The sequence below is a fragment of the Notothenia rossii genome, assembly GCF_949606895.1.
Source record: "Notothenia rossii genome assembly, chromosome: 10".
Classification (NCBI taxonomy): Eukaryota; Metazoa; Chordata; class Actinopteri; order Perciformes; family Nototheniidae; genus Notothenia; species Notothenia rossii.
In genome coordinates this window covers 37,864,645-37,891,929 of record NC_136908.1, presented here as the reverse complement: position 1 = coordinate 37,891,929, position 27,285 = coordinate 37,864,645, and the positions used below count along the sequence as shown (strand labels likewise).

At 42.9% G+C, this 27,285-nt stretch overlaps 3 protein-coding genes across 11 annotated transcripts in view; 1 reads left to right on the top strand and 2 right to left on the bottom strand.

Annotated features, from left to right (window-relative positions):
* LOC307023166 (uncharacterized protein) overlaps positions 1-27,285 on the bottom strand; it is a 213,531-nt gene that overhangs the window by 102,879 nt on the left and 83,367 nt on the right. The gene's annotated exons all lie outside the window — the stretch shown is intronic.
* Positions 752-12,842, bottom strand: LOC307023029 (uncharacterized protein). 9 transcript variants are annotated; one of them, XR_013803575.1, is made up of 8 exons: positions 12,444-12,842; positions 10,721-10,915; positions 5,031-5,193; positions 3,422-4,210; positions 3,093-3,160; positions 2,548-2,591; positions 1,551-1,664; positions 752-1,377 (listed from the first exon to the last, which is right to left on the bottom strand). XR_013803575.1 is itself a non-coding variant. In XM_079656017.1 (7 exons), exons 3-7 carry the CDS (start codon positions 5,176-5,178, stop codon positions 1,613-1,615), a joined length of 1,101 nt encoding a protein of 366 aa, XP_079512143.1. In that variant the 5' UTR covers positions 5,179-5,193; positions 10,721-10,915; positions 12,444-12,842; the 3' UTR covers positions 752-1,612. The 9 variants fall into 9 exon arrangements, 8 of the variants coding, with proteins under 8 accessions (XP_079512143.1, XP_079512147.1, XP_079512148.1 ...); XM_079656017.1 differs by having other exon boundaries at positions 752-1,664; XM_079656021.1 differs by having other exon boundaries at positions 752-1,664; positions 5,082-5,193.
* Positions 5,190-9,519, top strand: LOC307023028 (protein FAM200A-like). The gene is made up of 2 exons (XM_079656016.1): positions 5,190-8,867; positions 9,352-9,519. The coding sequence occupies exon 1, from the start codon at positions 6,981-6,983 to the stop codon at positions 8,862-8,864; it is 1,884 nt and encodes a 627-aa protein (XP_079512142.1). The 5' UTR covers positions 5,190-6,980; the 3' UTR covers positions 8,865-8,867; positions 9,352-9,519.

Genomic DNA, 27,285 nt, shown 5'->3' with positions numbered 1-27,285 from the left:
CTGATTCGGACCTAAGTACTGAAGGAATGAGGTATTTGCGGTCTACAATGACAGAGAAGAGACTGTCAAGTTTGGCTGTACATTGAATCAATGGCTGTTCATTGAATCAAAACGCACTAAAGCTTTGGATCTTACTAATTTTGTGAGGCGTTTTGCTGAACAAAATGGTAATCGCGGCATTCAGCTGTAATAGACATGATGCTCTGCTCACGGGATGAGCATACAAAACTGTTAAGATGATGACCTTACGTGTTTTTTCTTTGTGGGGGTCTGCCCCCAAAAAACGGTTCTAAGTCCTGAGAAAGTCAAATAAGACGGTGTGTAAAACTACACTGCCCAGTCAAAAAAAAGTGACCACTAGGCCAGTAGGTAAGGACTTTCCACTGGATAATAACTGAAGTATAAAATAATGCATGACTGAAGTGATGGAGACCATGTTTGAAGGCAAACAAAAAGAGGAAATAACGGGTCAAATAAAGCAAATCCCCCTCTCAGATTCCACAGCAACCAGAAGAACATAAATACTGGCTGGTGATTTGATTAATCAGCTTTGTGATGGAATACAAAATGCACAGTGCATTTCCTTAGCTGTGGATGAGACCACTGGCACCACTGACAATGCTTTGCTGGTGTTTGTGAGTTTTTATGATGAGGCAAAGGGGGAGTTTGTTGAAGATGTGTTGGGCCTGACGAACCTCAGTGGACACACAAGGGGGCAAGACATTTATAAAGCAATGATGGGAATGCTGAATGAAAGAGGGTGCGGCTGCCTTTATTCATAACTGTGCAGCTCTGCGACTCTGAGGGATCAAGCACAGACGCAATAACAATGAAAACTGCTGCACACAGATTATTTTTGTTTTTGCAACCTCGTGTTAAGAATCTTGTTGCAATTGTTTAAAATGTTGAATGACCGTAATCATCGGACCTTTGTCTTATTAAAAACATTTTTTTGGACCTTTAACATTTGTATTTGAGTACCCCTGTGTTATGGAATGAAATACAATGTCAGATTAGGGGAAAGTTAGGGGAGTGCATGTTAATGTGTCTGGAGGTGGCGTGTTCCAAAAGTGTTTGGGTTTGTCTGCCGTGTGTGGGCTGCGTTCCATTTAAAATTGCCGCCTGTACAATGTATGCACCAGTCTGTGATATGCCGATGTGCAGGCCCGCCCCTCCATACACGCCGATCACACAGACTTCGTCTGCCTCTCGCCCTCATCTTGTGGAGGGAGCCTCATCTGATGCGCAAATGCGGCGCAATTGAGCGCGCCACAGTTTCTGCTGCGAGGCTCCACTAGCTGTAATCGGCTTGGTGTGTCCAGGGTTTACACACCACCCCCCCGTCGATGCTCGCGAGGGCCTCATCACATCACAGCCCTGCCGATGTGATATAATGTATAAGACCTTTTTCCTCATGGGTGTCATTCACAACAGACCAATCATGACAGTTTTAGAGAATGAGTTTGTATGGATACACTTAAAACATATTTGTATTTGTCTTGGCTTCAGCTCACTGATAACATAAGAACACAAATAGGCACAACACTTACATAGATGTTTTTTTTATATGTATTTTATTACTCCAAAGTAGAAAAAAAAAAGTCAGCCATATTTAACTGGAAAAGTTTTCCTTTGGCTCCCAGGAATTTTTCCACTTCGCCCCACTGTAAAACAGAAACAGTCAATCAATCAATCAATCAATGTTTATTTATATAGCCCAATATCACAAATGTTACATTTGTCTCAGTGGACTTCACAGTTTGTACAGAATATCAGTATGACAATACTGACACAGCAAAAAGTATAACTTTTTGGAATATGTAGTTCTACAGTATGTTGACAATGCTATTTCAAATGAGAAGATATACTAAGTCACTCAAAAATATCATGATGAAAGTGCAGTATAATGTATATATTTATATATAACACGTACATCATATATAATACAAGGTACATTTTTTATTTCAAAGTCAATGTTTCATTTGACCAATTCTTTGAATTTGCTGTCTTATCAATGCCCAAACATACAGCACTAAACTTAGACAACTGCCTGCAAGACTGCACACAGAAATAATACTACTTATTACTACTAACTATACTTATAGTATAATTGTTAAGAACAAATGTAACAAGTCAGTAATTACAAAAGAGATCAAATACCATCCAGCCTCACATATCAATCATTTAACCTTTAGTGATATTGATCAATGATAAACTCTATTGTATATTTTAATTTCTATTTCAATGTAGGCTACTTCCCTGCTTATGTGTTACAATCAGACAGCGTTTCTAGGGCGCGATGTCTGAATGACGAAGGGCAGAGAACTTGGATGTCTTACTTTATGGCGCAAACGTCTGATAGAGCCATTGATGACATGGCTCCCCACCCCCATGTGATCAACTAAATTCAATTTACTGCTGAGGAACCCAAAATGTTTAAGTTAGTGATCTCAGGGTTGATGAAGTTGGTTGGTAAGACTACTTTGTGGCCCCTGTTCTGCCAGACCAATCAGCTACACTGAAGGAAACTTCAGATTAGATACATACCATCCAGAGCAAGACTGCCACTGCACCAACACCTCGGTATGGCCCTGAGTAAAGAAACACAGATTTTAGGTAAACTTCATTTTTTTCAAATGTCATACATGTAAATACAAAAAGTCCAGTGAAATCAAATGATAATTTGAAATAATAGTAGGTACGATTAACTCAAACATATGAAGGACTGTAACATAGTCAATAGCATTTTCCCCATCAGTTTAATATTTTGGAATACTATTATTATTTAAAAAAATATTTGTACTGCCAAGAATAGGAATTCACCTACAAAGGATTACAAGAAAAAATGTAATATACAAATAAATGGCTGGACATGATGCATTAATGCGACATGAAGCATTACACAAGTACCTCAACCTTAAATTAATAATAAATTATTGTTACTGTAATTTCAATATTTACATTAGCAGTCATGCTTAAGACTGAAACACTCCTTTTAAACAAAGTATACGAAAATCCAATAAGATAAGACTTGGTTCCACGGAAACATTATTGTCATTGTTTATTTATTTAAAAATATTTTCTAAACAAACCTCCCTGATTCGTTCCCTCAGTAGTTTTTTGTAGGGGAAAGTGTCTGACCCTTGATGAATAGGACATTCTGCAAGGAATTAAAAGATGGTAATAAGTTGAAGTTCAGCAATAACCTCCTAAACATTGCCTAACATCACATTGTGCTCAATTAAACTGTTCAAAATGGCACTGAGACTTTTGATACTGCAAAGTCTTAAACAAAACAAAAGGTGGTGTATTCTAATTGTACCGATGATTGTTTTCTCTCTCTTTAACTAATTCAATGTGCAAAATCAAACACAGTTTCAGTCGATGTAAATAAGATAATTACTAATTAACCCGCACATACCATTAATTGCCACTTTATTCCTCGTTGGTCTTCTTTTCTGTGAGGAAGACACTGAGGAGAGAGCAGGAGTCAGCCCGGAGGAGAGAGCAGGAGTCAGCCCGGAGGAGAGAGCAGGAGTCAGCCCGGAGGAGAGGGCAGGAGTCAGGCCGGAGGAGAGAGCAGGAGTCAGCCCGGAGGAGAGAGCAGGAGTCAGGCCGGAGGAGAGAGCAGGAGTCAGGCCGGAGGAGAGAGCAGGAGTCAGCCCGGAGGAGAGAGCAGGAGTCAGCCCGGAGGAGAGAGCAGGAGTCAGCCCGGAGGAGAGAGCATGAGTCAGGCCGGAGGAGAGAGCAGGAGTCAGGCCGGAGGAGAGAGCAGGAGTCAGCCCGGAGGAGAGAGCAGGAGTCAGCCCGGAGGAGAGAGCAGGAGTCAGGCCGGAGGAGAGAGCAGGAGTCAGGCCGGAGGAGAGAGCAGGAGTCAGCCCGGAGGAGAGAGCAGGAGTCAGCCCGGAGGAGAGAGCAGGAGTCAGCCCGGAGGAGAGAGCAGGAGTCAGGCCGGAGGAGAGAGCAGGAGTCAGGCCGGAGGAGAGAGCAGGAGTCAGCCCGGAGGAGAGAGCAGGAGTCAGCCCGGAGGAGAGAGCAGGAGTCAGCCCGGAGGAGAGAGCAGGAGTCAGGCCGGAGGACACAGGAGTGAGGAAGAGAGTGAACTCAGTGTCAGTCTCGGTGGTAAGAGGTACAGACAAGTCTGATCCTGGGTCTGCGGCCATTTCTGCCTGTGTGGTACAAGGGCCCTCAGGTTCAACTGCCAAAGTCACTATTGAGAAGAAAAAAAAGTAGACGCATGGTGAATAAATGACCAAGTATAATCCGCCATATACATTTATAATCTGAGTAATTACAGCTAAAAATGAAACAGCGGAACATCAGTGATTCTGTGTTACAATGGCGTTTGTTAGCAACCAGGAAATGACACCAGTAAGGACAAACAGATGAGAATGCTGCGTGGGGTCTGGGTGCCGTGTTGGCGGGACGTTGGGGGGCTCGCTGCTCCGCCCTTTGAGGCTCGAGGAGCAGACAGTGTGAGCTGGATTACTGGTGTTGTTTCCTGGTTGCTGCGTGGGGTCTGCGAGACAGCGAGGAACTCAGCCTGAGCGCACACACACACACACACTCACATCCAGGCTGTGAGTGTGAGTGCGTGTGTGCGTGAGGAGATCCACGGAGCCTCGGCTGAGAAAAGATAAGGCTGAGTGAGTGTGTGTGAGCCGGTACGTCACTATGCCCGTTACGTCACTATACTCAGGAAGATTTTTTTTTGAAAAAGAGCAGCATAGACAGGTATTTTCTGTGTTAGAGTTGTACTCGCTACAGGGTGTACTTTGAGGGTTTGTGACTCTGCAGACCGTTTACATGCAGGAAAAGCTTCATAACACACAAGGGGACGGGTAATAACCAGAAAAGCATGACATGGGCCCTTTAACTTACAAAACAAGACATAACGACATATTTTTACTACTTGGTAAACAGTGATTCACATTTTTTTACATTTAAAACCAGATAACTGAGCAACTAATTTACAAAAAATGTTAACAGATACATTGCTGAAATATAGCATGCAGATTTGCATACTTTACCATTAATAAGGCTTTTGTAAATCCTCTTTATGGTAACAAGTGCATTGTTACCATCTTCTGTCTCGATTTGCCATGGACAGATGCAATCGGCCGCAAAACCATTTGTGCCTCTCTTGGCAAGAAGGAGGATGGGACGCCGATCTAACATTTTCTATTTGTGGAGCTGGAACACAATGGACACAAAAAAACAAGAAATATTATGTACACAACAGCTCTAAACATCATCACACACCTAAAGCCATTATAACTCCATTTATTTTGCATAAGTGAAAAATGCACTGATGTGATACGTGTGCACATTGAGGAAGGCACCCCACAATTAACCAGGTGTGATTTTAGACCCCTTTTAGGTGAGCCCCTAAAAAAGAACTGTAAAAAAAAAAGAAGTTTATCGAGCTCGGGTTCACTTTGAGTTTTTTTTACATGGGCATAGTTCTTTTTATATGGGTTAGGGATGCCAGCGATTATTCTATTTTTCGAATATTCTTTATAGTCTCCATAATCGAAAATTATTTTTAAAATTCGATTTTATTTATATATATTTGTATTATTATTTATGTTTTTCTTTTTTTTCCTGGCTTAGTTTCAATTCGGCGGCGAATAATCGATTAATATTCGCCAGGGCTGTCCGATTTTGATCATGGTCAGTTTCTGGCATCCCTAATATGGGTCCATTTAACTCTCACATTCAGATATCTGGATAAGCTACATTTAGCTTTGAAACATGTCAGCAAGCTATAACCTATATCATTTCAGGTTCAAAGTTCTGCATTAACAGCACTTCAGATGTAAAGCTGGTGTTACAGGGGAATTTTGAAATGACTGTTCGAACACGGCTCAAAGTCAGAGACTCTGGTAAGCTTAATGAAAGTGCTTTTAAGGGCCTCTTTATTAATACTAACTCTTTCCAGGTCTTGATTGTCTTTCAAGCACTATATTAATATGGGCTGGTTTTGATTCTGTGACATTCTTGGTTTTACCATTTATTCAAAAATGTATATGATATTTCATTTATTTTACTTTTGGAAACCATAGTCATATAATTATGTGTTTTCCATACTATGAAGTTCCAAAATAAAATATAAAACACCAAAATGCAGGTTTTTTTGTAAGATATAATTAGAAAAACATGTACATTGAAGCTCTGATTCTAGGAATTACCACTGGCCTGAACTATGTTACTTCTGGTTAAGAAATAATGTTTTACTAAAACTGGGTACCTGCAAGTACAAACACTATCTAACATCAGTTCGAAAAAATGTGTTATGCCTTTACAGATTTAAATACAACGGTGACAACAATTTTGCTTAACACATTACATGAAGTGCATTAGGCATGGGCGGTATAATTTTTTTCATACCGTCATACCTTGCTGACATCATACCGTGGTATACGGTATATGACGGTATCAGTCCCAATTTAAGGGGTAATTTCTCCCCAAAACATTTTTTTTACTCACTATATCAACAGCCCCACCAAAAATATTTTCCACCAGCCGCCACTGACGGTATGACTTGGGTCGACTTCAGTGAGGTGGCGTTCGGCGGCAAATAGATGTTTCGAACGGTATATTATATGTTCGCTGTAAAATGCAGCCCGAGCCGGTAGACCAGCCAACCCCAATTAGCGGCCCGCGGGCCAGATCCGGCCCGCGAGAGGCAATAGCATGGCCCGCGCTGATCTACTGGCATTCACTTGTTATAACATAAAAACATAAAATAAAATTTCCGCGGTTTCGCTTTATTTTGACCTCCGTCGACACTCGTAAACCTGACCCATGACCTTATCGCGTGCATATGCAAGACGTGCTTCGCGCGCTTGACTTACTCGTCACCACCTGGAATAGCGGCAAACACATATAAACAATAGCTCGCCAGCTAGCCGCCTGTCATCCCAACCCAGCGATTGACCAACATGACACTAACGGGCCGTGGATAACTCAAACCCAGGATGGAATTCGCAAAGAAGAGGAAGGTAGACCAGGAGAACCGTCAGTTCAAAACTGACTGGACTGAGAAGTATTGTTTTTTTTTACCGGACCACCACGCTAAACCGACTTGTTTGATTTGCATGCAGAATGTAGCTGTAATCAAATCAGACAACCTGAAGCGGCACTTCACCTCTATTCATGCTGCCAGTTTTAATGCTAACTATCCAGAGAAATCCGACCAGCGCACACAAAAGATAGCAGGTTTGCTTGCATCATACAAGCACTCTGTTTCCACAATGTCGAAAACAACATCGGCACAAGAGAGCGCAACAGCTGCCTCATTGCACGTCTCTTGGACGCTTGCTAGAGCCAAGAAGCCGTTTGCTGATGCTGAGTTAATTAAACGGTGTGCGATAAACATGGCTCATGAAGTTTTAAATCATGATGAAAAACAACAAAAAAAGGTTGTAGAGCTATTAAAGCAGGTGCCGCTGTCGGCTAACACGGCAACCAGAAGAGTAGAGGTTTTAGCGGAGGAGTGTTTTTCCAGTCTACTCACGGATTTGAAGAAAACAGAGGCTATATCCTTAGCCATAGACTCCTCCTGTGACCGAACCGACATGGAACAGCTGTCTGTGTTCGTACGATTTTTTGATGGGAAGATATTCCGGGAAGAGCTGCTGTGTTTGCTTACTCTGCCCGGGCACACAACCGGGGAAATAATCTTCCACGAGCTGACACAGTTCTTCGAAAAGAATGGTTTGAATGTGAGTCAAATCGTCTCTGTTGTATCCGACGGGGCTCCGTCGATGGTTGGAAAGCACAAAGGCTTGGTAAGCAGGCTTTCCGCCGTTAACCCGGCGCTTCTGACATTTCACTGCATCATTCACAAATCAGTGTTGTGCGCAAAACTGTGTGGAAAAATGAAAGAAACGATGGATACTGTGACGAGACTGGTTAACTTTGTGCGTGAGAGCTCTAGTCTGCAGCATCGCCTTTTTAGATCGTTGCTAGAGGAAATGTCCTCTGAACACAAGGATCTCTTACTACACAACGATGTTCGCTGGCTGAGCAAGGGCCGTGTGTTGGAGAGGGTGTGCGACCTGAGTTATGAACTGGTGTCGTTCTTATCAAGCCTGCAGGGCCAAAAAGCCCATGAGTTTTTGAGCTTTTTAACTGACACCAAGGTGATAGCAGATGTTCATTTTTTGTGTGACATCATGTCTCATCTAAATCACCTTAACCTGCAGCTGCAAGGCAAGAACCACACTGTTGCTGAGATGTACGAGGCGGTTGAAGCTTTTCGGTCAAAGCTGCACCTTTTGGAGAGAGATATTCATGGGAGGAAGCTGCACTTTCCACGTCTGCGTGAGCACTGCGAGAAGAATGAAATGCCGGAAGATCCAGTAATGAAGGATTTTGTGTCAAAACTGGCAGAAAACTTCAAGGAGCGATTTGAAAGCTCCCCTAAAATCTCACGTGACATCCTCCTCTTCCTCAGACAGCCGTTCTCTGTGTCAGCAGACGGGCAGTGGACTGGAGAGGCCAAAAGGCTGGTGCCTTCCATAGAAGAGGGAGCTCTTCAGATGGAGGTCTTAGAGATGGGAAGCTCTGAGTTGCTGAAAGCTCAACACAAGGATGCACCAGTGTGTGACTTTTGGATCAACGTGGTTCCCCAAGCTCGTTTAAAAAACACCAGAGCTATTGCTATGTTCCTACTCACAATGTTCCCCTCAACATACATCTGCGAATCAGGATTTTCTTCAATGAATGCTATCAAAAGCCAGGACAGGAACAGACTCTCCAGTGCACATCTTGGACAGTGCCTCAGGATTGCCACAACAGAATACAAGCCCAACATCAGACAGGTTGCCTCATCCCGCCGCTCTCACTTCTCTCACTGATTGGTGAGTGAACAACATCAATTTATTTTTGCAATTTGTCAATTCTATTGTGGTATAATAATTATTAAGACAAAAATAACCATTTTATAGTTATATTTTATATGTACATTCATTTCCTAAATAAAATGCTACGCAGCGTAATTAAAAACAAATTATTAATATGATAGATAAAAAACCTTGGATAATGCAGGGCTTTTAACAACAGCCCACAAACTGGTTAAATTGAATACAACATTAAAATAATATATTAAAAATAAAGTAAAAAAAAAAACAATGCTATTTGTTATTTACAGCCTGATATTATTTGGTACACATATTTAAAAATGTTAAAACTGATAATGTGGTGAATTTGGTACGACATTATAAAAGTAACTAACTGAAACTCTCTCTTCCTGTCTTTCCCTGTGTGTGTGTGTGTGTGTGTGTGTGTGTGTGTGTGTGTGTGTGTGTGTGTGTGTGTGTGTGGGTGTGTGTGTGTGTGTTACAGTGTTTGCTGAATTGGATGTGGACCTGTCTGACTATTTGATCAGAGTTCACTCTGTTGTTTTTTATTTTTGTTTTATTGTTATGCCCCATCAGACCACAGCAAAATCATTTGTATTTGTTAAAGCATTTATTTATTATTATTGTTAATAAATGTTTGATTTCGGTCTAATTTTGTTTCAAGGATGCATTTTTCCTTTACTCTCAACACAGGGTTTGTTTAATTACTACTGCCACTACTACAACAATTATAATAGAGGTAACATCTGCACATAGTGTAAAACAACTTTTAGTGACACATAGCATTTTGGCCCTTAGCTTGTCATGCTTGAAAAAAATTGGCCCTTTGGTAAATATAATTGGGGAACCCTGCGGTAGACGCTCGCAAAGTGCCGCGACGTGCGCGCAAGTGCAAAACAAGGGCTGCATACATGACACATTGTGCAAATGGCACATTTTGAGATCGAATACAGGACACGTTTGTAGATGTCCGACGTTGTTTCCATAGTGAGCTAAGTTAACAATATATCATCATACATAAACATTTTCCGGGAGTAAATACTTGACTTATTGAATAAAGTTTGCTATATTCACTAACTAGTTTGGCAATATTATTCCGTGCATGTGTTAAAAACCTTATTTCCATTTGATTCATTGGATTACTCGCGTGAATGTTTAGCACGTAAATGCTTTCGTTTTTAAAACCGTCCGACCTCGACTACAAAACCATCAACCAGTTGCATAGGATTAAAAAATGTCAACACTCACTCACCCCGTCTTAAACATTCCCAAAGAAGTGCCTCTGTCTCTCGTTGTGCTGGATGAAGTCACTGGCGACGAGTAAACCCAAAATAGTCCCAAGCAGGCGCAGAGGCAGTTTTCTTTTTTACTAGTTGTCCGAGTTCGGGGCCGGCAAATGCTGCCGCCATCTTGCTCAGCTCAGCTCTGTGCTGAGCTCTGAGAGCGGGAAAGACAGACTGCCCTCCCCTGCCCTCTGCTGGCGCGTGCTGTGCATTACAATCAATGTCGTCCCTGTCAAAACTCTGTGTCAGTGTAATAGAATGAAACGCATCTGTGATTTGGCGCACAGTCTGTGAAGTCACGGTATTGAAAATCATACCGACGGTATTTCGAAATACCCTGGTATACCGTAATACCGCCCAAGCCTAAAGTGCAGTAATCGTGCACTAGTCTGTACTTCTCACATAAACTTAATTAAGAAATTAGGATTATTTTTAAAAAGTAAATGAGGGCGACTGTTGGAAAGTATAAATCAATTCAGTAATTTAACTATTTGTATAAAAAGATTAAGATCAGGGATTATTTACACACTTTTTTATGATAACTGACATCTGCAAGAGAAAAAAGCTTACCAGTAAATGTGTCGAGTCATACACTTTGTTGACACTGTGGTTTTTCTTTTGCGTGGCCTTCCACTCCTGTGCAACCTTTTCTTCTTGCTTGGAGAGTTTCTCTTTGTAGGGTTGGATGGCACCACATTGTTTGCATTTTTTACTTGCTACTCCTATGCTTTCCCTGCATGTCTGGCACACTTTTTGAGTAGGCATCTGTAACAGAAACACATATAATGTCAGGGAATACCAAAAATAAGAATACTATACTACAAATGTTTACAGGATTCATGTATTTTATTATATCGTGAAAAATCTTGTTAAAACAATGAACTCATGTTTTTTTTATCTTTTAGATAGGATGAACAAAAATCACAAGAGTAAGGAAAACAATGTTATACAGAGTCAGTCACATGTTTAAAGTGACTGTTATGGACAACCCTAATCTGTCAATATCTGGTTGATCCAAAAGTTGATGCTCCATCATCACAGAAAATAATACTAAAATCATCATTACCAGGGGTGTATTGCTAATTCTATAAGTTCTGCATGTGTGCAGGCGCAGTTGTGGCTCGTTTTGAAGCTTATGTAACTACTGTCAATTAACACTCCAGCCAGAATCAACAAAGAATGGTCTTTTATTAAGTCTGCATTATTGAATAAATGTGTGATTCTTACATTAAATGCTGCACACAGCTGCGTGATAGTTAAGTGATCAGTGAAGGACCTTTATAAACTAACTCCCTCCTGCTGGCTGAGGTACAAAGGTTACTATATAAAAAGTGTGCACATTTATTTAGTATCCTATCCATGTGAATATGTTTTAAGTGGGGGTGGACCTCATGTCCTCTAGGGGGGTCCGGAGGCCCCCGGGAAGTTAAATGCATCAATCTTGTGCACTTTGAGGGCAAAATTAACTAAATCTATGGATACATCTGTCAACACCCATATGAAACTTAACAGTATACATTTCAATAATAAAAAAAAAAGATAAGAATAATACTTTTTTTAAATGTATCTTTGTGCATATTTAACTATTTACTGTTTTTTTTTTTTATGCATTTGTTGTATGTCCAATAGTATGAATTGTAAACATTTCATCGATGTTTTAGATTCATTCGATTTTTTTTAGGGTGCTGTGTGACGTTGAACCTGCGACCTGCAACCTGTGACCTATGAACCTGTATTTGTATACTACCAAAGGAGCTATTGAACCTAAGAACTTGAATTTCCGACTCCTATTGTGGAACATTACAATAATATAAAAGTGTGCCTTGGAAATATGTGTTTCCATATATGGTGACCAAACTGTTTCAGACCCACTGAGATAACTTAGACTAAAGTTAACTGTGTAAACATTACATTAGGTACATTAGCCTCTTAGCCTATCCGTTATCATAGCTAGCTAGCACCAGATGCTAACAACCATCCCCGTTTTAGGTGCCGGAGCGGTGTTCCGGCAGTATTACACCCCTGGTCACTCTTCACTTAATAGATAAATAGTATTTAATATAGTTATAAAGAATGTGACGTGTGATAACATTTGGATCAACCGCATGAACCGATGGATCACATAACTTCCATGCTCACGTTAACGTTAGCTGATTCTACTTTTGGCTAATTTAGCTTTGCTATCATTATTCCTAGGTAAACATAGTAATCTTTGTCACTATGCTAGACGACAAAATAAAACAACATAATACATATCCCAAAATGAATATATTTTTGATATCTGACTACTCACGTTTATTAGCTTGTCTGGGAAATAAATGGATGTTGTCAGTGATGCAGTAACGACTCCAAAACCCCGGTGAGTTAGCATTTTACCACTTCCGGTTCCCTCGCCTCAGAACCAATGAGATTTCTCCATAGGATTTGGGAAAATAGCTTGAAATAAGGTCTGTGGTCGACACAAATTTAAGAGACGGATCACGTTTTGTTCTACGACAGACAGCCGTGATTTTTGAAGAGTGTACGTGTCTGAAAAACGATGGTTTTTAACAGAAGTTGTCGAGGACGTTGTACGTCATTACGCCGCCTCCCGTTGATTTAAAACGCGTTGATTGAAAACGCTGCTCTGGGTCGTATTAATGGGTCGGAAAACAAGGAAAACAATCGACCTATTTGGTCGTATTAGTTGGAGGACTTGTTGCAGCCACACAGGTTTTAATAGGATGTATTCATTATCTTTACTTATGTTGCGGTCTTTTCAGCAGCGCCATCTCTAAAACGGCGATACAGTCACTACCCATTATTTACATTTCACCGTGACATGGACAAAAATGTAACGTCAGCTTACCTCATGGCACGAATCCAGACTCTCCTTTGGAAAACATTGGCCGGGAAACGATAGAACAAGCACGTTTCATGCGAAGACCTGTGGCTGAAACCCGGAGCAAAGCAACAAACCATTGCGTAGCTAACTAGTAGCGCTAGCTTTAGCTAACGTTAGCTAACGAAATGAACTGGAAAAAAATTAGAAAACACTGGTAATTAATTATTCTATAATTTGTAAAACTACTGTGTTAAAAACGACAATTTCAAAAATACAGATTCTAATGGTCAGATATAGATATACAGATACTAAAGATAGGCAGGTACTTGCTTTCAAGCAGAACACAGGGGAAAACAAACTTAGCGGGAGTGTTTACGTGTTCGGCATAATGACGTACAACGGCCTCGACAATTTCTGTAGTCCTATTCAGCCATTCGGTAACAACCATCGTTTTTCAGACACGTAAACTCTTCAAAAATCCCCAGTGGGGTCACTGCTGATGTATTTAATGTCGTAAAACAAAACGTGATTTATCTCTTAAATTTGTGTCAACCACAGACCTTATTTCGAGCTATTTTCCAAAACCCTATGGAAAAAATGCATTGCTTTTTGAGGAAGGAACCGGAAGTGCTAAAAATGCTAACTTACTTCCGGGTTTTACGGCGCGTCACTGCGGTTCTCTATACCGTGTAACTGTCACGTTTGAACGGGATTAACATCGATGGTATACATGAATGTAGCCCTTGTTTCTGCTGAAAGAGGTGTCGACCAGCTAGGGCCACAAGAACATCGTCGAAATCGAGTGTGAGGATTAAAAAATTAATTAAAAACATCTAATTTTGACAATAAAAACCGACCAATAGGCGCGGTAGAGCCTTTGCTCGTCGGCAGATAAGGATCCCAAAGCGTAGCGGAGGGATCTTGATCTTGAAAAATAGTCCGTTGTTATCGTTTTTTAAACAGTCTGAATGAAACGGCAGCTCTCAGCTGTGTATTTACACAACTAATGGCCCATCAACCACAGCTCTCTCCCCCCCTCCCCCCTGATCTTTCTTCTCCAGCAGCTAAATTAACTGTAGGTTACTCTGAGTGACAAGCTTACAGTAGACACAACACTGTCATTGCAAGTGACCCTCAGTTAGTTGACTTTTATGTTCAACTGCTAAATTCGTTACTGATAAAAAAGGGCTTCTACTGTAGCTAATTACCTTAACACTAGAACCGCCAGAGGTTTTTGTATAGAAATACCTAAACCCGTCAAATCCCGCTATTAGAATGCAATTTTTAACAACATAGGGTGCTACATAACACACTTTCAGGAAAAGTCACGGACTGGGAGACTTTAATATTTTATTGAAAAAAAGTTACATTGCACACACACAACACACATCACACAAATTGACCCGATTGGTGTTTCTAGTGTTAAATAAACTCAATAATTAATGAAACCAGTTCAATACGCATTATTCTTATTCTTATCATTCTTTATGAGCACTGAAGTAGTCTTAAAATCAGATCTGTTTTTTAAATGAAATCTGACGGCAGGCAGTTAGCTCTGATCACCTTTAATAAATGCGCCGCACCTAATCGCTGGCCATTCAGCCATAGAGCTCCCTCTATACAAATCAAACTTTAGACGGTGTGAAAGCACCTATTGTTTTAAATAATGGTCAGAATGTGACCTGTGAGCCTTCTGAATTACCGTGGGACAGCACATTCTAAACTAAAATGTTCAATCAATAAAGTAACATCTTATCTTATCTTAATAATATCTTCATATTAATAATAATAATAATAAATCATACAGTATGTGTCCGAAAGGGAGCAGGAGGAAGCAAACACAAAAATATACAACAAATATACTGCATATTAAAGCAAACGATTGTAAAGGTAAAAGTATGAGCATAACAAATAAAGAAGTGTATTGTAAACATTTACATTATTATTATGATTATTTAATATATTAAGACTATATGTTATTGAATTACAAGATTAGATATACTTGAGTTGATCTAAAATATTGATGTGTTCAAATGCTCTTCAAAACACAACTGAAAGTCCATGAAACTTGTCTTTCTGTATTTGTGAATGAAGTGCCATCTCCTGGTTAAAACCTGAAATTGAAAATCTGGCAACGCCCTCTTGGAAAATAGTGGGAGGGCTTAACATTCCTTTATACTGGTCTTAGGCAGGTCGTAGGCAGGAAGCTGTAAGCTGGAGTCTGAAATGAAGTGCTACATCTGTAAGCAGTCACACAACACATTTGATAGCACTTCTGCATGTCATATAGACAATACTCACAATAAGGGTCCCCAGTGAGAGTGGACCAAAACTTATTTGAACCCAATCATGCCCCCTAAGTGGATATAAGCTGCAGGATGAAGGATATCTGGGGGAGACTGGATAGCTGCAGCCAGCATGCCGCTGTGTCCTTGGGCAAGACAATTCACCCCGTGAATTTTGTTGTGAATTTTCTTTGAGGATGAATTCCAGCTGGTGAATCCTAAATCTCTAAGCAATTTTATTTATTAACATTGTAACCAGGCAAGAAAATGACAAATGAAATGTCCATATGTTTTTCTGGTCAGAGATTCTGATTAAGACATTTCTGAAGAAGTTAGTAGGAAACAATACAAAACAATATAAATATACAAATAAATAGCCACCATTACAGAAAAACCTTTTCACAAATAATTGCCTATTCATGACTACCGTTACTTCTAATAACTTGAAAAATGTCTGATAATCTCTGACCATCAAAATATAGGTATGTAAATGTCATTGGTCAGTTTTGCTTGCCTGGTTAAGGATTAGTAGAGTTAAGAAAAGTAAAAAAATAGCAATTTGGCAGACATTTTGTTTATGCAAATTAGTTAATCAAAACTCTAAATGAGGATTGGGATCTGGGTTTTCTAGATTCCGCATACCTTAATTATATTTAAAATTCTGCTTCCTTAATAATAATAATAGATACATTTTATTAGCGCTTTTACAGGTGCTCAATGTCGCTTTACAGAGATAGTGAGAAGAAAAGAACAACAAATAAATATAGTTAAAGTCAAATTAAAATCAAGCGATACAAAAACAATCAAACACTGATGAAAGTGAGTTTTTGTAAGTTTTTTTAAGGTGGAGACTTTTATCCAAAAATGCCTCTCACATTCACTATTTTCAGTCAAATCTCAAATCCTGTTAATGTGGAAACCCATTATCTGTACATGCATCTCTGCTGTTGATAATGTGCATGCAGAACTTATTATGGGAAATATTCTCTGCATAGATTCTGTACTGAACTGGTGGCGAGTTCATATTTAGCGAGCTATGTGCAGCAGCAGTGTATCAGTCATCAGCTGAGGAGAGTGTGGGGGGTTCGGGGGTGCAGCTTAGCCTTTGCATGTGTTTCTTATATTTCACTGGCTATTATAACTCCCTAACCCCTCTCACTCTGTATACACTTTTACCCTTTGACACATTCTGTCAGGGCTGCCAACATTTGAGTTCAGCTTGGAGTGAGATTGTTTTCTGGTGAACCGAAAAAAGAAACGTTCATGTGTACAGTGTTCCAAATGTATAGAACATGTACAAACTAGGGTTTCCCATTAATGTACCGGGCGCTACAGTGGAATACGCACATACACAGTGTACCCGCGACTCTTACAATCAAGTGCTATTTTATAAGTGGGGGGGGGTCCTCACCTCCTCTAGGGGGGTCCGGGGGCATGCTCCCCCTGGAAGATTTTTTTTTAAATATTGAAGTCAAATTCATCAACCTGGTGCATTTTGAGAGCAAAATGAATTTATGGATACATCTCTAAACACCCATATGAAACAGAACTGTAAACAGATTTTCTTTTTGTTTATGGATATTTTACAAATCACTCACCTTTTAAACTTGTTTTACTGTCATTTCATAACTGTTTTTCATTTATTCTCATAAATGGTGACCAAAACCAAGATTGATCCGTGAAATCAGAATCTCCCAATATCGTTCCAACTTTACTGAACTAAGCCAGAAGACCGTCTCATTTCGTAGACCGCTCGGTTTGCTGTTCCTTCACTTTATTTTTATATTTTTATATACATTTATTTTGGACGAAAACTTAGCGTGAGGAAAAGCATGTGTGGCCTGAGTGCGTGAGATATGGGTTAATTGCGTGACTCTCACACTCAATGCGTGAGTGTTGGCAGCCCTGTTCTGTTCTGATGCTTTCCAACACAGACTTCTGAAATGGACGGAGGTGTGTGGCGCAGTGGGTTGTGTATTGGTGCTCGGATCAGGGGGTCACAGGGGGCATGTCGTTGTGTCCCTGGGCAAGACACTTCAGCCCAAATTGCTCCTGTGGGGATTGTCCACAGTATTGAGTATGTAAGTCGCTTTGGATAAAAGCGTATAACAAGTGACATGTAATGTGTTCTTGCCCCCCCCTCTTTTCTTGTTCTCTGCAGTCCTTCCCGCTGGCAGCTGCTGACCTGTGCTGTGATTAAGATGGACATATTCCCTGGAACTGGGCTGTTTGTCTCTGTGACTGTCCCTACTCACTGCTCCGTCCTCACTCGCCTCCCTGACTGTCATCTCTTGACAACTTGCACCATTAATAACAACAAGTACAACAACAAGTATAACGCAGAATATATATATACATACATACATACATACATACATAAAAAACAGCACCTTTTTTTTGTAAAACCACCCTGGGAGTCCAAAAAGTCCAAAGGAAAACCTTTTTGTCCAAATGTTTTGAGATGTAATTATTTTTGCTTAATGTAGCACTGGCCAGGATGAGAATACTGATGAGGCCAGAATCAGATGTGATGAGGAGGTAGTGTAGTGATTTTAATGAGGGCAGTCTCAGTACTGTGACGGGGTCTGAAGCCAGACTGGAGGGGTTCGTAGAGCTCATGAAATGACATGTGGTGTTGTAGTTGTGCGGCAACTGCTCTTTCCAAGATCTTGCTCAGGAATGAGTGGTTTGAGATCGGCCGGTGGTTGTTGAGGTCCTCCGGGTCCAAGCCAGGCTTCTTCAGGATTGGAGGCAGTTTTGAGGCAGGGTGGGACTGTGCCAGAAGACAGGGACAAGTTCACAATGTCAATAATGATGGGGCAGATGGTGGATAGAACTGCCTTGACCAAGGCTGTGGGCATGGGGTCGAAAGAGCAGGTCGATGTCTTGGCCTTAGTGACCAGCTTGGCAAGTTGGATGACATCCACTGGGGAGAAGGTGGAGAGGCAACACCTAGGTGGACGAGTAATACCTTGTAGCTGGGGTGCGGTTGGAGTAGGGGGGGGGGGGGGGCGTGCAGGCACCAGAAGCTGCTGGTGGATTGAATCAACTTTGGCCAGGAAGAAATCCAGAAACTTCGAGCAGAGATCGAGAGCACCTGGAGGATGGAGGCTTTAAAATGTTCTGGTATATTATTTTCTTGTCATCTTTGTGGATAGTCATTTTTTCAGGGATTACGACCTTGAGCAGGGGTCGGTCAGTTCTCCAAGCTCTGGGCTCAGGTAGATCTCCGGGAAAAGGTCTGCTGGGTCCGGCTTGGCTCTTCCCTGTCCGTGGCTCCTTAAAAGTATTTTTTTGTCAGTGCTGACGCTCTGGCTCCAGAGTTGCAGGATCCTCTGGGCCACCCCGACAGAGTGCAGACCCAGCATAGAGCCCAAGGCCCGGGCATCGCTCAACTCCGGCCCCACTGCGTCCACCAACTGCTGAAGGCACAGGGTCCTGTATCGGCACAGCGCCACCGTCAGGCCGGGCGTTTCGCTGCTGCTGACGTCCAACCTGGCTTTGTGAATCAGACGCTCTTTCAACAACCACAGAGAGTCAGTCTTTGGACACCTCTCATGGTTAAAAAGGGCCCAAGATTTAAAAACACCCTATTAAAAGGAGGTAACCCACTTAACTTTAAAATGTTTAAATCAGTTAAAAACAGAGCAGCATCCAGCCCCAGGTTACTCACCCGTCGGAGAATGTAGCTGCTCACATCTCTCCACACCAAATCAGCCGGGCCGGTCAGATACCTCTGTAAAAACTGTATCCTAAAAGTGGCTGTTCGGCTGGCCAGGTGGATAAGGCCCTGTCCCCCCGCCTCTCGAGAAAAAAAATGGCACCCAGTGTAGACCCTCCCAAAAACATCTACCAATTTACTTTGTATTTGGGCTAGTAAGAGGGAGGGTCTACACAGAGTCTACACAGGTAAGGCGGTGCCACAGCTGGGATGCTACAAGGTTGTTTAAAACCAAAACTCTACCTTTAAAAGACATCTGAGGGAGCAGCCACTTCCATTTGGAAAGCTTTCCTTCTATGAAAATATTTTTTTAGTTAGAAGTTAAAAGCATCAATCTAGTGCACTTTGAGAGCAACATTAAGAGATCTATTGATACATCTCTCAACACCCATTTGAAACAGAACTGTAAACAGATTTATTTTGCTTTATGGATATTTTACAAATCACTCCCCTTTTAAACTGTATTCTTGTTTATTAATAACAACTTTGTTTTACTGTCATACAGTATAGTATAAAGAGAATAGATTAAAATCTATTCTCTTATTTTTTATAACTATAATGATCATATAAAGGTTTGCCTTTACCTCACTGAGCTGAGGTTATCAGAGCCTCTCAGTCTGTCAGGAGAGAGCTCTCTAAAGCTCTCTCCCCCGCGGCCGCTTACACAGTAAATTCCAATGTTAATAAAAGCTGTATACGTTTTTTGGGAGTTTGATTCATTTTAAATTAACACAAATACACAATTAAAACCTATAATTGCACACTAAAACCATTATTTCAAAAAAAATAACTATTTCACATAAACCTCTGGTTTTTACTGGGGCTGGGGCGGTTCAACTTGATTTATGGGCGCTGTATGCAATATAGGCGTAGTTCTGTTAGTATCAGATAATAAGATGTACTTTGATCCAAAATCGGGAAATTGTGTTGCTATGAAATAAAAAAATAAAAAAACTTTTTAAATGTCTGACTTTAAAAAAAAAGAAGAAGTATTTTCGTCGCCCCCCATTGATTGATGCGCCCTTAGCATTCGCCTATAGACGGCCAAGAGGACGGACCACTCTTGGGTTGTCCGTCCAGGCTAAGGCCTTCGCCGGATTGCTGACAACTGTCATTCTGACCCGGTCGAAGGCCGCCCAAGGGTCGGAAGTACAGGCAGCCCAGTAGCTGAGCTGCTGCTGGGAAAAGCAGCCAACGACCGGCCCCGGACTTCAGGGCCTAGCCCCCCGGCCCCTGGAGCCCCTTGGGGGGCGCCGGTAAGGCTCTGAGGCACGAGGCCGCCTGGAAGGCAGGCAACCTGGGGCACGAAAGTCATTGGGAGACGGTTGAGTGGGCCGCTGGGACCTCTGCAGACCACCCCTGTAAGCCGGTGGCTGAGTGCGGCTGCTAGAGCGGCCCCTGGGCCTGCTGGGAGTGGGCACAGGTCTGTGAAGACCCGAAAACTGCTGCCTGGTCTGCCTATCTTGGGCAGCACGCTCCAGTGCCTCCAGGGCAGCTGACCCGAACAGCTCCCCTGGCTCGACTGGTATGCTACGGAGGACTCTCCTACATGTCTCCGTTAGTGGTGACTGGGCCAGCCAAACCTGGCGACGAGTCTGTACCAGAAAGGACATAACTCGTCCCAAATCCCTAGCCATTAGGGCAAAGGCCTGCAGTGATGCATCACTGAGGCCCAGCAAAGAAGGCTCGGCCGGAGCCTGCAGCAGAGAGGTGGAGACAGCCAGCATTAGATGGAAGAGGGAGTTCCCGAGATGACCCATGCGTGCCCCTGCGTCGTAGGCCCTACAGAGCAGCCCTGTGACCCTGCACTGAGGCCGAGGGCACCTGACCTCAGGCCTTAGAGCCTCGTCAGGAGCCAGAATCAGGGAGGCGATGGCAGGCTCAATGGGTGGCATGCCACCCAGCCCCACCCTCGCCGGATCCTGCATGACAGCCAAGGTCCGGGTAAGGATGAAGGGGGGGTCGCTCTGACCCTGAGGGCGGCGGAGAGGCGATGCGGAGAGGCGATGCGGAGAGGCGATGCGGAGAGCTACGCTAGACGGGACGGGGTCGGGTGGAGGAGGGTCACTCGGACCCGAGGGGCAAGGGGAGGGTTAAAATGACTTCCCCCTCCCACTCCTTTTTCCAGTCCGTTTCATTAAAAACGTCTGTGCGTCTCTGGTGAAAAAAGGACATCAACATGTTTTATTTTTGCGGTCTGATAAATAATTGCTCTCTTTCTTTCCTCTCTCGCTCCATTTACGTGTAAACTTCCCACTCTAAAAGTATCAATTTTGAGTGAGATATGAAAAGCCTGCGCGTCATCCGGTCCAGGCGGAGCCGGATCCCCACGCTTCGGACAGGCATTCACGGTGTCCCCCTCCTCCCCGTAACCAAAACACTTCATAACTGATGATGTTGCAAAAATCACATAGTCATAATCATCTACTTTAACGTAAAAACAGAGGTTAAGCTCCGCATTCCGATTGTTCAGTATCAAATCAACTTGTCTGCGGTGAGACACTATGTGTTTCAGTAACTGAGACTTACATCCAGACAGCATCTTTTTCACTGGAGAAACAAGTTTCCCGTGTCTGGACAGTTCCCTACTGAGGAACTCATCAGTTATGTAGGGAGGGACATTAGAAAGTAACACTTTGGTTGCGGGCAGCATCAGCAGCTGTACCTGTACAAACATTTCTCTCACCGTGATGCCTGTCTCGATGACACGGTTCACCTTCTCCACCGGTGTTCATCCGCGACAGGGATGCTGCTGTGTCCAACCTTCTCTCCCACATCCAGCCCGATATCCTCCACAGTGCATGGGAAGCCGGCTGAGATTTTAATGCTGTGCTTCCGCGTGAGTTTGGCATCTCCCCATTTACCATGGCGTCAGACGCCGGCCGGCGAGACACCGGCAGGAGAAGCCCACAAGACACTCCACAAACACCACCAAAAAGCACGAAAAGTATAAAGCAAATCAAAACACCACTGATAAACTATATTAAATTAACCAATTACAAAAGAAAAACGGAAAATATAACGCAAAAGTCTCTGTCTTCTCTTTCACTCACACTCCACAATCTCCCAGCATGCACCAGGAAGAAGAAGAAGAAGAAGAAGATGAACCTTTATTAATCCCCCTAGGGCAGTGACCATCAACTGGCGGCCCACGGACCACATCCGGCCCGCCAGACATTCTCATCCGGCCCGCACGATGGGGGTGACTGTGGCATTGGCGGAGCCTTCCCTGCCCTGAAGAAGAAGTGATCCTTCGTTGTGAAGAGTCTGCTTTATGCGCTCCACAGCAGTAGCCCAGCTGCGAGGCTCCGGCAACTGGCCCGCGAAAGTGTCTATTGCAGGGATGGGCAACTTGGATCGTGGTGGGGGCCACATCATTTATGTACTGGCCACCAGGGGGCAGCATATTCACTTGGAACACACACACACACAAATTCCATATATTGTATGTAATTATTAACAAATATACTAAGTCTGACATCTTCATTGACATTTTACAATCTTTACATCCTCTAATAAGCTCACTAAATAAATATCTGTTCACAGAAATGTCATTTAATTTTTACAAGTGGCATGTTTGTATTGAACAGGTTATTTAACAGTGGAGTAAAACTATTTTAAACTATTGGAAAGCACAGAAAGTGCCTTTGCATTAAGATGAACCATTCACATTCAGGATCACTTGATGACACCGGCGAGCTGAGCAGAGTAGTCGGGTGCAGGCGGTAATCAGACTTAACAATGATTTAACCAAAACTGAAAGTCTCAAAGTGTAATGCGCAGTCAGTTCTATTAGTGTGTAAAAACATCTGCGTTGAAATGCCAAGCAGTAGTTTGACGAGAGCTAAAGCAAAGAAAGACAGCGGCCTCAGGGCGGAAATGTTTGGTGAAGAGGAACACGTCCCCAAGTGGGCTTGTCAATTGCTTTCTGAAATACAAAGCGTTAAAGAAACCTGTAACGTAAGGTTTGACAATCTGGACCAGGACCGTTTCTTCCTATGTAATGCCTCCACAAAGCCAGCCTGCCATGCATTTCTTGGACAGAGCTTTTCCAGTCACTCCGCCCCCGAAGCACACAAACAGCTGTTCAGTGCGTCTCAGGGTAGCTGTGTGCTCTACATAACATGCTAATGCACGCACCGGGCAGAGGAGGTGTAATTTAGCTTCCCTAGTCCCACCAGTGGGTGGAAGACAAAAACCCCCCAACTGAATAGTTGGGCACAAAGGAGGGGTTCGGTCTGAGTGTTGGCCCGCTCCGGTCACCCCGAATCAGTAAACACAGGGTATATGCAGGAATCCTGAGGTCAAATTGAATACCTTTTAAGTCCTTTTTTAAGACCCTTTCCATACATTTTAAGACCTCATCGCAACTTTGAGTTCTAACCGGTTACATTGGCTACACACTTTACCTCACATTTACTATATTGATTGTAAGATAGCACCACTAAACAGAGTGCAGACAGACTACTGAAGCCTCCTCTCCACATGAACTTCAACGTCTCTTTGAAGGTCAGGTTTAATGCAGTATGCTGCTTTGTTGCTTCTGTAGACTCTGTGCTCTTTCACTCCAGTAAAACTCCTCAGAAACCATTAGAAACCAGTATTTCACCAATAAACAAAACAATTGACAAAACTTTGAACTTTGAAATATATTAAACTTTGGTGAGCTTCAGCGGGGTAATGCCATATAGGAGCTCCCTCACAAATACCCAGGGGTTAAATTGGGCTGGGGCTGTCCGGGGCTAAGCCCTGGCACATAAGACGATGCTCTGACGTTATCACCCTCACACATTTGTCATATGTTTACAAAAAAGGATATATATGTTAAAACTTTTCTCGTTCTTAATATAGACTATATTAGGGTCAATATGTGTTGACTTTACTTTAAAATAGCAGATCTCTGTGACCGGATATAGTTTGGCTTAGACCCCGGCCCCACGAGGACGCATACGGTAAAACGCATACGCAAGCGCAAAAAAGTATTCCGTTCACACGCATTCGATTCATTAATGTGTCCGTTCACACTAGACCGCTGGAAATGCTGGAAACGAGGCCTGTAAGTGGCGCTCCTCCCACCACAAAATACACCAAAAGCAGCGAAGAAGACCCCGGAGCATGGTTGCCATGGTTGCCCTTCTGTTTATTCTCCGCGGTGGACTGCGTGTTCTCCTGCTGTATATCTCTCAGGCCTCTTCCAAGGGACGAGGGAACCGTGCGGCAGAGTTTCCGTTAAAAAAAATGTTCCGCCGGTCAACATGTCTGTTAAAAGTTTAAATCTTCCGTACAAAATTAGAAAAGTGCCGATCAGAGGTCTTCTTTGTTATTTATTGAGCTTTAAAACAAATTGATAACGACTCTGTTCTCTGTATAATACTATTTAATAAACGGTGCCTGCCTCTCTTTTCCTCCCCCTCTTCTGACAGCCCAGCAGCAGCAGGAGACATGGGGATAGGGAGGCGGGCTATTTCATCGTTATCAGAAAATGATCATATAGGGCTTACACACGGAGCCGTTGGACCCCAGAGCGTTGCGTATACCGGTCTACCCACCTTGGACCCCCCCACAGAGCGGAGCAAGGCAACGAAACTTAAAATAAGAAGCAGCATTTTACGGCGCGCTATGCATGGGGCCGCCTTGAGGGGGTTTCCCGACATGTCGATTCAGTAAATTAAAGGGTGTTTCATGTTGTCGTTGCTGTGGGACTTCTTAATACCTTGGAAAATGCCGTTTAATACTTTTTAATAGCCTTAATTTTTGCTAAATTGATTGACCAACTTTTAATACTTTTTAAGACCCCGCGGACACCCTGAAACAGCTCGGGCGCACCGACAGAGCGATTAACTTAGTCACTATTTTGGCTGACGTTAAGGCAAGACGCAATGCTGTCTCCCACGACAGTGCCTTCAAGGAGTAGAGCTCCAGAGGCTCAAATGGTTCTGTGACCAGAGCCTCGAGCACCAGGGGAAGGTCCCACTGCGGGGCGGAGGCGCGCACCACTGGGCGCAGCCTCCTGACCCCCTGTAATAACCGCAACATCAGTGGATGAGAAAAGGCTGACCTGCCACCAAATCCCTCATGGCAGGACGAGATGGCTGCCGCATACACTTTTACCGTAGAATGAGCAAGCCCTCCGTCCACCAGTAACTGTAAGAAGGATAAAATAGAGCGTAACTCACAAGATAGGGGCTCTATTCTCCGCTCCTCACACCATCGCTGGAATCCCAGCCACTTCGGCCTGTAACAGGCTGTGGTGGATCCCGCTCTAGCTGCCTGGATAGACTGAGCAACGCTGTCAGACAATCCACCCTGTCTCAGCCTGTCCCTCTCAGGAGCCAAGCCTGAAGAGGACGGCCCAGAGCGGGTAACGCCCCGATTGCACCTGCCTCTTGAGACATCGCCCCCCAGAACTGGGGAATTGCCCAGGGCTGGCCCACCTTCATCTGTGTCATCTCTGAGCACCACGGAGCCCCAACGCGATCTGGTGCTACCAGAATGATTGCCAGATGTTCTCGCCTCACTCTCCCCAGGAGAGGGAGAATGAGACACAGCGGTGCAGCTTCCTTGGCCATGGCTCATGTACAAACGCGTCCACCCCCAAGGACGGGTTGTCGCTCAGGGCCATGGAAAACCACAGGGCACAGTGGCTGTTGTGCCGGCTGGCGAACAGATCCACTTGCGCTCTCCCGAACTGCAGTGGCGGAGCCAGGACATTTTCAGTGGGGTGGCCGGGATGGAACCAGTGATCATTTTGGGGTGGCATTGAAATCACTATTATATGAACATAAAAATACATCTCACTAGAAAATAAGGGGTTTTTTAAGGCACCAACAACATTCTACATTATTTGGGATTAAGTGGTGGAATAGATCAAATAATATTCAGTATATCTCACAATTGTTTTCGAATTCCCGCAGACAAAGTATCAACGAAGCTTACATTATACAAATGTAATGCAATATACAGACTGTTTAGCTTATGGTGATCAGCAGCACTATGAGCTCATTCTCTCAGTGTATCATCAGGAATACAGAGACACACACACATCATTTAAATAAGAGTTTTATAATTAAATGATTGGTTAAGAATAAACATCTTAAAGTAAATAACAATAAACAATAGCCCTTAACCCTGTAAGGCCACCGGTTGTAATTTTACAACAAAATACTTTAAGCTATCCTAAAAAAGTCAGTAAATGTTTTTTTTTTTTTTTAAACTGTATACATTTACATAGTCAAAAGGTCATTTTGTTCAGCCTCACAACTCTATTGGGTAGTAAATGTGTTTATTTGTCCTGCCCTCTGGAACATACAATCAATCAACCAGGGGCGCCGCCAGGGATCTTCGGCCCCATGAAAATATATCACATTGGGCCCCACCACCAGGCACAGGCCACGCCACTGATTTAATATGAATAGCTGCTAAAAATGTAACTGTCACGATTCTTGTGTTGTGTCACGTTTTTAGTTTTGTGTGTCTGGTAGTGGGTGTTTTTCTGTTCTCCTAGTCATGTTTTCCTCCCTGTGTATTGTCTGGTCTTTCTCCCCGTGTTTTCCTGTCTGTCATTAGTTTTCCTGGTGTGTCTAATTTCCTGATTGTTTTCACCTGTTACCCCTTCTGTGTCTCTTGTGCTAATCAGTGTCAGTCCCGCCCCTGATTATTCCCACCTGTGTCTTGTTACCCTGTGTTTAAATTCCCCTGTCTCCCAGTGTTCAGTGTCAGTTTGTTTTTGTCTATGGTCATGGTCAGGTCTATGTTCCTTGTCTTGTCCTCATGCCAATACTATGCTCATCACGTTTGCTCTTTTTGCTACATGCGTTCTTCATGCTCCAGAAACTTATTGTAAGTTTGTTCCTCACGTTGTGAGTGATTTTTTGTTGTGCCTTTGTAAAACCTATTTTTGTTCGCCTCGTTAAGAGCCGATATCTTTTTTGGAAATATCCTTTTTTGGCAAATAAAGTATATTACTTGTACTTTATCTCTGGCTCCCGAGTCGTGCATTTGAGTCCTTTTCTCCCTTGTGTACCCAAGTTCTTAACAGTAACTGCATTTATGAAATGTCAGCTAAAAGAACAGTGAAATTAAAAACCTGTATAGATATTAACAGTACTTTTGATCTCAAGGGGCTTTCACCTGGTTAAATAAAGGCTACAAACTTAATGTCAGCTTAGTAAAAAAAAAAAAATAACAATTATTATTTACAATGGACTACGCGTAGCCAAAGCCCTAGAACAGGGGTAGCCAACGTGGTGCCCGCGGGCACTAAGTCGCCCGCAGGGGGGAAATTGGTCGCCCGTGTGCATGTTCT